The 14,948-nt window shown below is 39.3% G+C and overlaps 2 protein-coding genes across 2 annotated transcripts; one reads left to right on the top strand and one right to left on the bottom strand.

Annotated features, from left to right (window-relative positions):
* Positions 1–230: 230 nt before the first annotated feature.
* Positions 231–10,590, bottom strand: LOC135611033 (kinesin-like protein KIN-14C). The gene is made up of 21 exons (XM_065106280.1): positions 9,948–10,590; positions 9,708–9,865; positions 9,499–9,615; positions 9,139–9,415; positions 7,593–7,720; positions 7,421–7,504; positions 7,136–7,213; positions 6,983–7,075; positions 6,849–6,878; positions 5,166–5,507; positions 5,010–5,091; positions 4,834–4,929; positions 4,565–4,744; positions 4,276–4,382; positions 4,001–4,179; positions 3,574–3,738; positions 3,241–3,494; positions 2,937–3,100; positions 1,602–2,107; positions 1,224–1,321; positions 231–533 (listed from the first exon to the last, which is right to left on the bottom strand). The coding sequence occupies exons 1-21, from the start codon at positions 10,057–10,059 to the stop codon at positions 469–471; spliced, it is 3,315 nt and encodes a 1,104-aa protein (XP_064962352.1). The 5' UTR covers positions 10,060–10,590; the 3' UTR covers positions 231–468.
* Positions 10,591–11,056: 466 nt separating this feature from the next.
* On the top strand, positions 11,057–13,039 carry LOC135611035 (thaumatin-like protein 1). The gene is made up of 3 exons (XM_065106281.1): positions 11,057–11,215; positions 11,336–12,035; positions 12,441–13,039. Exons 1-3 carry the CDS (start codon positions 11,167–11,169, stop codon positions 12,613–12,615), a joined length of 924 nt encoding a protein of 307 aa, XP_064962353.1. The 5' UTR covers positions 11,057–11,166; the 3' UTR covers positions 12,616–13,039.
* The last annotated feature ends 1,909 nt before the right edge of the window (positions 13,040–14,948 follow it).

Below are 14,948 nucleotides of genomic sequence, written 5' to 3'. Positions count from 1 at the left end.
GGTTCGACTATATATATATATATATATATATATATATATATATATATATACTCTTACTTCCAAGTATAAATATGTAAATATCTAACATAGACAAAAAAAATTGATTGTTTATAGAAAAATCAAAACCTATATTCATCTCTTACAATTTACAAAAGAAAAAAAAAAAGTACAAATGGTTGATCTTCTGAGACAACATAGCTGAAAGTAGATAATATTTGTGCAATTAGTCATTGAAAAGAAATTTACCCCATTTTCACTGTCAAACATGAAGGCAAATCTACTCTGGGAAATCTTGTATTCAAGTTGGAGAATAAAATTACACAACACCTAACCTCAACTTAACAATCAACAAACTCCACAATATAAATAACATAAGTTTGCTTCTTCTTATCACTGTGAAGCTATTTGGATTTTTGCTGTAAGGAAATTGTACAAATAGAAAATAAAAAATTGACAAAAGCACTTGCCCTACTGCCATCGTTTTGGAAGCTTGGATGAAGGCACTGCTACTTGAGTTGTGTTTTTACTTGTACCTGGCATTGTAAGAGAAGCTGATGAGAGAATATAATGCTGCAAAGAACATGACCAATGATGAACATGCAAATGCAAGAGTGTAACATCATCCTTAACTATGTTGATGGTCGAAGCCATGAGAATAACCTCTTTGCTTGTGGAGGTATGCATAAATTGACTTTTTCTATGCTTCACATTAGTTTTGGTTGTCAAAATTATCATCAATATCTTTGTAATGATATTTCAAATCATTGATCTTTTTGATGAATTTACATAATGATCTTTTTGGTGCAAAGGTAAATGGCAAAAATGGAATTTGATCCCAGGAATTTGTGATCAACAGTCAAGTTCTTTACTGTTTCATTATTGTTATTTGTCACTGAATCAGAACAAATACCAGCTCGGTATCCTGTTAAGGTTAATATTCATATGTCATGTAAGAATTGCATGTTTATGGTTCCTAGATCACTCAGTATGAAACATTAACTGAAGATGAATTAAAGTGACATTATTGGTTTGAAATTCTGATTCATTAATGACAAATATATCAACATGTATTAGGAACCATTCTCTAGGTTAACACAGACTACTTTCAACATAATTTATATGTATATATTTGATATTCAAAAAGGGGAGAGAGAGAGTTCCATCACAGGAATGAAAACAGTTAGCAGTCATAAACAGATATTCTACAAAAGAAACCTACTTACTTGGAGACTTTATGGTATCTCCTAATCTTGTTCTGGATGCTGGGACTTGTCCAGTCTTCCGCGAAGGTGGCTTAGGTACTGGAGTTGGATTTTTAGGCCTGTAATTATAATGTAGCTACAATTAGTATCTAACATAGTATCTCAAATAATTTAGGCCTACTGTATTTGCAACATCACTGAAAGAATCCATTTTTGCATGACATTGTTGAGTTTTCATAAATAATTCATCTTAAAATTTCAGGTTCATACTATTACTTATGTAGTAGTAGTCCATAATTGCCTGATAGCAAACAAGTGGAATTTTTAAAGCTACATTAGAAAAGTCCACCATGCTCTATTTATTATAGGAAATGCATGCAAGATTCCTGAGATACTTACTCTTTCTCTTTGGTGATATCTAATGATTTCACTCGTTCAGAGAGGCGATTAAACTCGACGAGACTGCCAGTTGAGCCATCTGTTTCTGTTCCCATGGAAAGATCACCATCTGATAGATATTCCTCTGAATCTGCATCACCATTGCCCAAATGCTCAGGATCAGCAGAACTCTGATCTGCTATGACTTTTATGAGCTTTGACTGGCCCAAAATTTCTTTTTGGTGCCTTCTGTCATCTGCGGACAGTTGAGAACCAGATTCAGAATGGTCACCACTCTGCTCTGAGAAGTTCTCATGATCTGAACCCAGTTTGTCATTAGTCACTACCCTTCCATTAGATGACTTCTGTTCTTGTTGAATGGTCCCACCTAGCAATGAAATGCCACAAGGGGAGGAGGATGAATGCCTCAATGAGTTACTATTATGTCGTAATCTAATGTCTTTTAGCTGTTGGAGCTGCTCAATTTCTTCATCTTTCCTTGCAACAATATCTCTAAGTGATGCAATCTGCAAGTAGAAAAAAGAAGAAAACACTGAATCCTAGCAAAATAATTAAAAAGTATCGTTCTGCTGAGAACAAGAAATTGGTATTGAAGCAAAATAAACATCTGGGCAGCAATCATTACACAACTCACATGCTTATATATGCATGATAGAGTTATAGTTCATGGTGAAATATTATATTATCTACTTTCTTCATATAAATTAGGCATTTCAGATCTTTGTATGATTAGTCAGAGATGAAAATCAATGACCCTTCCTGGACTCCTTCAAAAGTCATCAATTTTGTTTTGGGAACTCCATAGTATATTTGCATAAGACATTGATATGAAACACAGATAAATATCAAATTTTAAACTTGTCGTTAGACATTCTCCAAGGAAATGGCCTCAAAAAAATTAATGAACCTTCAAAGTGTAAGCAAGAGACTTTGTTTAGAACATTTCGAATCTATGCTGAAAACTCACCAATTCATATATGCAAGACCTTTCTTAGTGGTGCTTCACGAATTCTAGATATACATAGGTCACTCAACCAGATCTGGGGTTTCTTTTGTCTCCACTTAAAAATTAAAAATACTATTAGAGCCAGCTCTGCTAAAAGTTAAGGTCTTCCACATTTCCATTGAAGGCTTTGCATGGTGAAGAAATTTAGAAAATCTAAGAGGCTAAGAAACATTTTGAACCTATTATCTCATTTCATATGTAATTAATTAATCATAGCATTTGTTAGAGAGTGTAAAAGACAAAATGTGTGTATATAATGAACAGGAATATAATCATTAAATTATCATAAAATTGAAAAACGAAAAATATAAATGACTAGCACAAAGAACCTGTTCCATCAAATCTCTTATATCTTTCCCTTCTTTTTGACTCTTTGCAGCACCCAACTCCACTCCAGATACCCTTTCAGCAAATTTTAAGGTACTCGAAGTCTCAGAATAAGATCCTATATCTGGATTTATCTGTACAAACATAAGTGTCTTAGCATGTCCACCTGCATAATAAAGAATGAAAAATCTCATGTCTATTATTAGTGAAAAAAGACCAATTGAAGGGGAGGGTTTCATTAAATAAAGCTCATCTTAAACTGAAACAAATAAAGCAAATGCCATTTAAAAGAATGTAGATGGGTACCTAAAGAACTTTGCAACACTTGAGTCAGTTTGCTATTTCTATATGGCACATGAGCACTTTTTTGTGATAGAGCATATATAACATCTCCAAGAGCAGACAAAGATTTGTTGATATGTTGTGCTTCCTTAAGTCTATCTCCTGTAACTTCGGAGCGATCAACTCTCTCACTTCCAGCAAGATCTACCAGATGAAGAGAGCCTCGCAAAGTAGCTCCAGTTTTCAAATCCATCCCTCGAACATGAACTGTCACAATGCTGTAAAAGAAAGGTAATGTAATACCAGATGACATAATGCAGCGAAAACACAATTGCATATAGATGACAAATTTTAAACCTGTGTGACCGGCTACTCCTTTCATTGAGAGCAGTAGCACCCACAGCCCTATTACTGTGTCCTATATGCATCAACTCTAGTACATCAGAAGTTGATTTAACAGGAAGCATACTTGCATCAGGGACAGCAAGTCCATTGGGCAGTGAATTACTCAAAATCCCAAGTGTGTGCAAGTTAAAGGGAAACAGCAGGTATAATCTATACCACATAGAAGCTGGGATAACATGAGTTTGGTTAAATTTGAAATCATAAATCTCTGTAACAAAAGAATAGAGCATATTACTTGGAATAGAAGGAAACAAAGGAACTATAATCACACAGAAAAAAACATTAGAATGAAAATTCAAGAACAAGATTAGATTTCAATGAACCTTGATACTATGATAGAACAATAATAGAATGAAAAAAACTGTGGAGAAAAGGATATTTCTTTTGTGTGCCATCACTTGCAAACAGATCACGGACTTGTTCGTTATATATTTCAACCATCTGGACACACACTTCATATACGTAGGCATCTCTCCTATTCCAAGATATATGAAATAGATCATTTAGGGCTCGGTAATTGACACCCCACTCCTTTTCAGTTGCCGAGTGTGGTCCAGTCTGAAACAAGACTTTCATCATGTTATGAGGATGAAATAAGATGTGGAAAACATAATTTGAAATAGCTAAATATATAAAAATATAAACAATGATCACCATGGTGTACGTTTTTCCTGATCCAGTCTGACCATATGCAAAAATGCATACATTATAACCATCAAGAACTGATCGGACTAGGGGCTGAATGTCCAAGAAGACTTCCTCTATTACAGCATCAGAAAAGAAGTTGCTTAGCAATCGATAAAACAAATGCAAAATACCTACTATGGTTGAACTGTCCTAGTCAAACAACAAATTTTATTGCCATTTCATTCAAATAAATGCCATAAACAACAAAAGAAAAAGGAAACTAAAAAGCTAGAGATTTTAACAGATGTATGATAACCTTGAGTGGCAGCTGGACCAAAGACCTTATTGAACTTGAACATCCGCTGTACATCTTTTCCCTGTTTGGAGGGATTTGCAATAAGAAGCTCACCATTGTCACCAATATACTCTGTGGTAGTCTGTTTTACATTTTCCCCAGGAAGAAATGGTCTTATTCGGCAATAAACTCTAATATTTCCTACACAGAATACATTAGCCAGAGCCAAGATGTAACTATGTGCTAAAACTATAATATCACATGATGACAATTAAATGTTAAATGGACACCTCTTAGTTCCTGAACCTCATTGTACAATCTCCTGTTTTCTGCAAGGACGGTATGATAATTCTCTGCTGCATCAGTCAGTAATTTCAGTTGTTTCCCTGCATAGAAGAATACAATGCATGTCTAAAGAGGTACTGAAATTTTAGTTAAAATGTAGTATCAGCAAAACATGTCTTACCAAATCTGGTAAATTCTTCACACCATTTCTTTTGTGTAATTCCGACTTCATGCTTTATGGAATTGGAAGATGACCTCAACTCCTGGAAGAAACACTAATGCTCAGTCTTGAGCATCATATGAGGAACAACTTACAACAAGCTTGAGCGTGATATACCTGCACTGATTGCAGTTGAAGATCTATAAAACTCTGAAGAACAAGTTCCCTTTGATTCCAATTCTGAAATTTAGATTCAGAAATTGTCCCTAACTCTTCTATTCTCCTTTGTGATTCTGCCAAATAAGATTTAGCATCTTTTAGCTTTTGCTCCAACTTTGTTTGATACTCCTTGGCCTTAGTTTCCATTTGCTGAAATTGCTCTTCATATGTTCTTTTTATTATTTCCAACTCCTGCTTAAGTTCTGAAATTATCTGGTCAGTTTTTTCCTTTTCCTTTGTTAGCCTAGCCATATCTTCTTCACCAAGTTTGTTTCTCTCTTCAATTTTTTGCTTTTCTGTCTGCAAAAGGACAATGATCAATATCAAACATGTGAATACAATTTGTTCCAAAAATGATGGGAAGACCTTGGTCAGGCTCAATATAGCCACTAACACACTTCAACCTAAACACTATTGTGTTTTGACCTTTGCTAATTTACTAGATCACATCAAAAAGTCTATTGGTTGTTAGTTCTGGTTTCTTTCAACTCATTATCTGTTATATATGTTCATTACAGTTCGTCCAGATTTTTTGTATCTCGATTCATTTACTTCATTAGGAAAATGGAAACTGTTGCACTAAGAAAAGGAAAAGGCTGCAGTGACAGGATTCACATTCGCTGGGGCAGGAGCATACATCTATCTTCATATTGGAGTTTTATGGACAACAATATCATTGGTGATCTTTACTAATAAGGCTTGCCTCTATATGGAAGGTCAATAACATCTGCTGCTCAAAAACAGCACTCTGCAAATACTTGATGTCATAAAACTCATCAAGTATGTTATGAAATCACTAATAAAACATCATTAGCAATCAAAGAATAACAAATGTTTCATGCTTGTAATGCAGAAGTATCCATGTAAGAATAGCGTTGAAGTAAATTGACGATAAATCAATTCAGATAAGAAGCTAATTGCATCAACATACCAATGACAGCACCATACAGAACATGGCACATACCAATGGGACATAATGTTAGTTTTCAACTGAGATGGGCTATACTATGGCAAGTGAACCATTTCTATTGATACGTTTCATATTACACTATTTGTTACCATTTGACTGATAAATTATGCTTATTGGAGTGAAATGTGGTGGATATTGTATAGTTCTACAAGTACTGAAGTTTGAGTTAATTTCTGTATACTAATAGAATTAACATCTAGATTGCACTTTTTTTAATGAAACAGAAATGTTGCTTACAATGGAACTGATGAATTATGACTATTGGTTTTTCTATGGTTATTAAGGCATTAGCCATCAGAATATATCAACCATGAAGCTTTGGTTAAACTATAGAAGATGTGTCCAAAAAGAATTCAGAGATCTTTGCAACATAAATGAAGTCAATCGGGTAACTACCTCTAAAGAGTTCATGACCAAAATTATTATTATATAGATTAGTCCATCGGCTGTATACATGTCCCAAAGAGTGCCAAAATCAGTGAATATCACCTTAATTTGATTTAAATGACATACAAATTCTACAAATTCCTGAAGCCATTCTCAAAGTCACTTTTGCAGCCTTGTGAAATCATTAAAATTACAAGCAAACAAAAGATGGGAAAATGAAGACATAATCTGCAGAATAATAGCCTTATGAGTTGAATAGATTGCAGTTTTGTTAAGAAACAGACCTTCAGCAGGTGGAGCTGGTTCATAGCTATCTGAAACATAAAGGATGAGAAAAGAATCATTTTATTATGGGATTGAAAGAAGAACATTGCACTCTAAATCCATAGGATATGATTGCTGCATCTACTAAAATTACCTGTGTTTCTTCTTTCGTACCAGTTGCTAGCGTTTCAAGCACCCTAATCCTTGATTGATACTTCTCCTCACGTGCTTTAATGAGATTATTTTGCTACAGAAAAGAGTCATAAAATGTTTGAATAGAAATAAATGTAAAATCACCTTGTCTTACATTTCTTATGTGCTCTGCTTGAGTTGAAATACGTCGTTCAATCTCTTGCACAACTTTTCTCAACCAGCATGGCAGACGCTGGGGAAAAGAACAATAAAATCAAAGCTTTAAACAATAAAATCTTTTGTCCTGTTTCTTTGTATGGAACATCAACTGCCAGAATATATTAAAAATTAAGGACTACAGGAAAAGATATCATATAATGAGCACATAATTGGTATAAGGACTACACATTAATACAATAGACCAGCATGTAAGTAAATTCTCTTATACTTGACTACATACTTGAGGTATTTCTCCATTTTTGCTCTCGATGCTTTCATCGACAATGCCATTTATAATACTCAAAAGAGATTGAGTTGGGGCATTCTACAAAAAATATACTTCGATGCTTAACATATAACTATATAAAAGATAGTGAAAACTAAATGTCTCGATTACAAATTTAAAAGATTACATCTAAACTATTTGATTTCATCGTTTCTGAGAGCTTAGCTGGAGGAAGATCATAATAATGCCCTTGTTTCAATTGGAAAACCTCATGGAATTTGTGTCCACCATGATGAAATTGCGGAGATGATGGCTCTGTAAAATGTGGATATAGTAATTAAAGTTTATAAATGAAATTTTATAACTAAATGGCAAAATGTAACTTCTTTGCAGTAAGCAAATAATATCATGAGCACAAGGAATGCTCCAAAACATAGTGTAGTTTGAAAATATTTTCATAGCAGAGAGGAGAATAGATTTGCTTCTAAAGAATATAACAGATCTACGCTTCCACAAAAAGGTGTGCAGCATCACTTGCATTATATACATATATATGTATATATATATATATATATACATATATACATATGTATGTTTGTATGTATGTATGTATATGTGTGTGTGTGTGACAAAATTTTCATTTGTACTTTACTGCCAGTAAAAGTTGAGATAATTGAGACATTAAAATACAAATGTTCGTTAAACAAGAGAGGAGTACTTTGAAAAACTTCTTCATATTCAAACAGGACCATCACTTGATCTACAAAGTACCTATCATGCTAATATCCTTTGAATAAAGCTCCATAGACTTTCCACATGGCCAAGGGCCCAAACATGTTAAAGCACCTTAAAGAATGTGAAGTGAAAACATTTAAGTTTTCTTTTCGTCTTATCGATTGAAGCCTCCACGGTCACTCATTGAAGTATATGAGCCTAGATTAGAAGGAAACCATATAATTACATACAAGTAGCATAGGATCCATCACAAGTTTCATATAGGAATTACAAAAGGCTTTACCATTAAGATCTTTGAGAAAGAAGATTTTGGTGTGACACAGCTAAAGCCCAGTAGTATCATGACATAAAGTGAAGAAAGGTAACAGAAAATTTTTGGCATGTTTGCTGTCTAAGAGCTTTTTTAGTTGGCCCCTTATCACTATAGCTTGCTTGCAACGCCAGAACAATGTGGATAAACAACAACATTAAGTTCACTTGCAGAAGTTCATACGAAAACTATATGTGCAGAATAAATTTCCAAACTTTTCCCACTGACACTCAACCTCACCATCCCACTTCTTATATTGTCACCTATATGAAAATATCTTTAGCCAAATCAGAAATGACATTTTGACCTCTTTTCTCTTTAGTCGATAATCCGACCAGAACCATGACAATGAGCTCAATAGCATATCCAATTTCCAGAGATTTCTAAATCAATAACATGATCGTATGGATACTATAGGAAACCTCTATGATGAAAATTAAGGTCAATAGTCTATGAACAAGAATTGCAACAAAAGAACAAGTAATGAGAATTATTTCAAAATTTCTGTAGTACAGGCTACATATAACAAGACTCTACTGGGAGCCCAGCAATAGACCAATTACTATTACAAACAACATTACAAATCATGTAAAAGTTACATATAAGTCTACGTGAATTTGTACCACATTGTATAAGGGAAGATCCATTATCAGGTGAGATAGATGAGCAATAAGAACAATTAACATACCTGACATGGCCGAACTTGGCAGCACATGTTGTAACCTCGAACCTTGAAAGCTATGTCTTCTCTCCTCTCCTAAGACAACAGAGTTCTGGCCATTCAGAATGCTATCTCCTCTCAAAGCACCCAGTGGATCAGTCCGTATAGTTTCAAGAGCTTTCCAGCTCATTCTTGCTTCACCTACGCTCTTAACCGGTGGGTTCATGTCCTTGTCCTCCCCAAGGTCGGAGAGGAGGTGATCCTTGAGAGACCAAAGGCAGTACACTACCGAAGAGACAGGTCCCTGCATGCCACACTTAATTCACCAGCTGAGGAGTAACACCGACACTAATTTCTTGGTAAAGATATGATTCTCTACCCGGTTACCTGTTCCAGATCGGATACATTGAAGCCCGGCAATCCCATCTGCTCTACAGCTGAAAGAAACCTCCTTATGTTTTCCGATCTGCTCTCGGATCTCGATGCATAAGTTTCATTCCTGATCTGCAACCGAAGTTCAAATCAAGACTAAAAAGAGAATCCCCCATTAAGACCAAACGTCAAACAGCTACAAGTATAATTGTCAGTAGTTCAACCTCCTCCGAGTAGCCAGGACTGAACCTCGTCATGATGCCGCACAAGAGAGCTCCGTCGGACAACCGAGCTCGGAGTTCCTCCTCGTACGCTTCGAGCGGCATGTTAAGGCCGGGGAACAAACCGTTCAGCCATTCAATCACTTCCGACCGCCTCTTAGCTGATCAATTCCAAGATCTAAGAAAGAAAGAAATGCTAAAAAGAAAAACATGAAGATTCAAAACGCGAGATGCAGGTCTCGCCTGTCTCGGCGTCGATGTTTAGACCAGCCATCCCTTGTCGCGCCCAGTCTTCGCCCCGACAGCTCGCCGGGCTGTCCCCGTTCGGCATCTCGAGCAAGGCACCGAGCTTCATGGTGACCGGACGACTCGACGCCACCGTCGGAAAGGAGAGCGGGGGTGACGCAGCAACAAGGGACAAGGGGAGGGCATCGCTTGCAGGAGTTCTTGAAGCCGCGAAACCTTTCCGAACTTTGAGGCTGGCACGTTCCTCCTCCAATTATTTCTCCTTTTCTTTCAGATGCAATCCATGGCATCTGCCTCCTTTTACGTGACGTCTGCCGTTGTTCGTGCCAACGGCAACACAGCGATCAATGCCGCCATGATGGCAGTTGATTAGCTATGACTGGCATGCACGTTCTGGAGTGAGTGACGGAACGTCTTCCTCCCGACTCGCGCCCTGTGAGGAGCATTTGGAAGGAACTCTGCAGCACCATTGCTAGCTACAATCTGCCATTAAAGCCCCATCGATGATATCGGAAGACGAGGCCGAGAGTGGCAAATCGGTGCCATGTTCATCTCCTTTGTCATCTTCTTCGAATTAATGTCCCCTGAAATAATAGCTTGATTTGTGATATAGTCAATCTCCTAGACTCGAACCCGACCGATTTATCGATCGGGTTATTTGAGTCAACCCGTTTGAGCCGATCACATCTTATGTTTGATCGGTGGGAATATATCTTGCTGGGTCTAATTATTATATGGGCCTGGGTCTAATTATCGTTGGGATCATGCGGTCTTCTCCATGGAAAAGATGAACAAGAAAGGAAGAGTGGATGATTAGCGTAGTAATACGTGGGAAGCATTCTCGGTTGATGCGGGTGTAGAACTGCTCTACTCGCTGGGGTCAATCGAAGAGGATAAGGTTTCGAATGGAGAGGATGAATCCTGCTGGTTCATCTCACTGAAAACGATGTCGGTAAGAATGAGTTTAACAAGTCAGTCGATAACTTGAGGTTGTCTTCCATTAAGAAATAAGACGACAAGTTACTCACGTCGAAATAATGAAGAAAAATAAGTCTGCTGCTCGATCTTTCACACTGTTTTTCTCTGTTGCTAACTTTGCCGGGCGAAACATATTATCCTCCGCGACTCCTTGCCTATATTAATCCCACCCACCACCGTGCTGCAGAATTCCTCAAGTCCCAATTCTTGCATTCATCACTTGCCACCCTACGGGAATATGGCAATAGTTTACTTCGTTCTCTCACCTCTTTTCTTCTCTTTTTCAGGTCTCTCTCTCTCTCTCTCTCTCTCGCGATTTCCTTGTCTTGTTTATTTGATTTCATGGGTGTGCTGTGGTTCCCCTGTTATCGATTCTGTGTTCGTCACGCTTCCTACTCTGTTTTCAGGGGCTCTTGCGGCTACGTTTACGCTGGCAAATAACTGCGAGTACACCGTATGGCCCGGCGTGCTCTCGAGCGCTGGCACGGCCGCGCTGCCAACGACGGGCTTCGCGCTGCAGAAGGGCGAGACGCGGAGCCTCGACGCGCCCGCCGCGTGGTCGGGCCGATTTTGGGGCCGCACTCACTGTGCCACTGACTCGCGCGGCAAGTTCAGCTGCGCAACCGGCGACTGCGGGTCTGGTTCGGTGGAGTGCTCCGGCGGCGGCGCAGCACCCCCGGCGACCCTGGCGGAGTTCACGCTCGACGGCAGCGGCGGGATGGACTTCTACGACGTGAGTCTGGTGGACGGCTACAACCTGCCGGTGCTGGTGGTGCCGCAGGGCGGCTCCGGCGGGGGATGCAGCTCCACCGGCTGTCCGGTGGAACTCAACGGGGTGTGCCCGTCGGACCTCAAGGTGGTGCTGTCGACCTCGGACGGCGGCAGTGAGAGCGTCGCGTGCAAGAGCGCGTGCGAGGCGTTCAGATCGCCCCAGTATTGCTGCAGCGGCGACTACGGGAGCCCCAACACGTGCAAGCCGTCGTCCTACTCCCAGTTCTTCAAGAATGCCTGCCCCAGGGCTTACAGCTACGCCTACGACGACGCCACCTCTACGTTCACCTGCGCATCCGCCAACTACCTTATCATGTTCTGCCCCAGCACCACAAGGTACGTAGCTAATTATGAACTCCTTGTCTTCGTTTCTACGGGTCAATCGAATCATTTTTAGATGCGTGTGGATGTCCAAACGAGCGGAGGCGAACGCGGCAAGCATGGCGCATGCGCTGGGCTCGCCAAGCTGCTCCGTGACGTCTTTGACTCATGGCATGCTCTGGCTTGCTTGCAACTTCACGTTTAACTTTTGTGGCTGTAGACGTCAGATCCGTTGGATTTAGGTCACTGAACACGAAAACATGTCGTCGTCAAGCCGGCGGTGGATACCACACCAGCTTCTCTGACCTTAGTCCGTTCAGACGTCAATCTGTGCCTTTCTGTGCAGCTGCCTCCCCGTTGTCGTCATTTAACTATTGCCTATGCCATATATCTTGAATGCGATCTTTAATCTTTGGACAGCCAGAAGAAGTCCTCGGGCTCGAATTCGGACGCAGCAAGCATGCCGCTGAGCAATGACACGATGGTCTACGTGGGGGGCGAGCAAGTGAGCCACGCCGCGCCAACCCTGCCGCACATGGCGGCCATGCTTCTTCCCATCTCCCTCGCTGTCCTCACCTTATGTCTCGGCTTTTAGCGCGGCCGCGCGGAGGCCACGCCGTGCGCACCGCAAATTCTACGCCGGCCGTTCGGTGAGCCTACTACAACGGAGCAACAGAGGGTGGTGGGAGAGACGTTGCTCTCGGGGCCCTACCTTGCACCTCTCATGGCCTGTCCTTTTCGTCATGAACAATGACGATGAACATGAACGGTTTTGTCGGGCTGACAAGGATCTGACGAAGAACGAAAAGAACTTCTGCTGCGAAGTCCATAAGTTGGCTTGAATTTTTCACATGGAAGACGATGTGATTTATCGCAGGAGATGATCTGTGGATTCTTAGCTCCGGATTATTGCTCATCGAGTGACATCGACATCACGCTGAGAGAAATATAAGCGTGGGTGTTAAGCTTATTCTTTTGTTTGCTCCGTTTGATCATTCACACAGGTCTACATTGTTTCACATTGTATCGTGACCTTTCCTAGGGTTCATGTCGCTCTCCTCTCACAACAAAGGATAATGTTATTTAAGTTGGAGAATGAAAAGAAGCCATAAGCCAAGAATGCACGCATCTCATCGTTGACGTATATTTTGGTTTGTGTGCAGCATCTCCCTACGTTGAAAGGAAAGTGATTTCACTTGCACCTTAGGGTTCTTGAAGCTTTCTATATCTTTATTTGCCAAAGGATAAATCTCTTCCCTTCTACAAGAACACGAGCTTTCACTTATCACGAACAATCTCGTATTTAATGAGTAATTGTTATGTCAAAAGACAAACTAAGTTTCCTTTAAATCAAGATTAAACAACGATTATCAATTCGACAGAAATATTGCAGGAAAACTTAATTGACGTGAAAAGAATTAAATAAAACAATTATTTAAAAGCCTTCCACTTAATCATTGACATCGACTATTATCATCATGCACGTCATTGTACCTTCACCACTTGGGATTTCCAACATCCGTCGAGTCAAAGGTCTAAAATTTGACATGCTGTGAAGTGATCGATGCAGTGCTTAAGCTGATATACAAAAACTCCGAAACACACAAATCCGTATGCTTAGTAGAACTCGATTATTAGATGCAGTGGTGTTCTTCCCAAGCATATGTTTTTCCTGATCGAGAGCAATTTCTGGGACAAAGAGGAAGAAATATATCGATCATAATAGGACAGATCAAGATTCATGCAATCTTTCGTGAGAGCTAAAACACAAAGCTCATGGAGAACATACATGACTTAACAAGAGTAGAGCAACATGCATATACCATGGTAGCGTACTCCGAGAAGAAGACAGTAACAGTGAAGTATTCTGACTGGGGAAATCGAGCATCCAACCCTTTATTGGAGGTGACGGGGAGAGAGAATTCTTTATTGTACTCTTATGTGTCTGCTTTCCGAGGGTTTGTGCCTGTTATATATCTTTGACTGGAGATCTTGTAACCTAAACTTCCATACCTGTTCTCGCTTTTGAGATAGATCAAGCTCTTGTTTTCTCCTCGTTTAGTGGAGCAATCCAATTCTCCATGGCATATTTATGTGCATACATAAATCAATACTTGTAACATCATGCCTGTCCCACAGATCTTATGTTCAATGTTTCTGGATGAAGATTAGCACCTTGTCCATGTTCACCTCCATAAGCCAACCCCTCTTCCCCTCAGGTCAGCTCCCACTTCAATTTTTCGACAGTGGTTTCTCTGAAGAAAGAAAGAAAAAAAAAAAAAAAGCAAGAAAGAAAAAGGAGACAGAGTTGACAAAGATCGAACACAAAAGCAGAAACCAATTTGCACGCCTCGTCTCTTCTTTCCAAGAGTGAATGAGAACTGTCTCAGTCTATCTAATGTCGATATCGCCATCTTTTTCATGTGATGTGTATTGAGGAATGCACCAAAACAAGTAACAAAGTAGCATAAGCAACTTGAGATTTCTCGATCCATTGTTCAAGGCCACTGCACAATCGTACAGAGGGCAAACTTGTATGTTCTGTGCATCCATCTACTCCATCTGAACTAAAGAATTCATTAGCATGAGGAAATGAAGATTCCATGGACAGATTGCGGCTTGTGAGCTCTACGTGAAAGGTATCTATCTATATATAATATTTGGAGTGGATACGTTGTTGTCAAAACGATGGTGGATATCCGAAAGCAATAGCACCAAAACCATTGTAGTAAACTGTGTGCCTTTGGCATCTACTCACAAATAGTTAATGAAATATGGATTGTCTCTACGTACTTTTAGCTAATTATAATAAATCAGGCAAGTTACCAACATCACATATCCACTAGATTTTCTATAAGTACATAGCAACTATCTATAAATTAGGATTAATGGTCGGCCACCCGCGATCGACCAGGAAGGAATAATGCA

The sequence above is a fragment of the Musa acuminata genome, chromosome BXJ2-4, assembly GCF_036884655.1.
Source record: "Musa acuminata AAA Group cultivar baxijiao chromosome BXJ2-4, Cavendish_Baxijiao_AAA, whole genome shotgun sequence".
NCBI classification, from domain to species: domain Eukaryota; kingdom Viridiplantae; phylum Streptophyta; class Magnoliopsida; order Zingiberales; family Musaceae; genus Musa; species Musa acuminata.
Note: the sequence above shows the minus strand (reverse complement) of the source record. Positions and strands in the feature narration are given on the sequence as shown.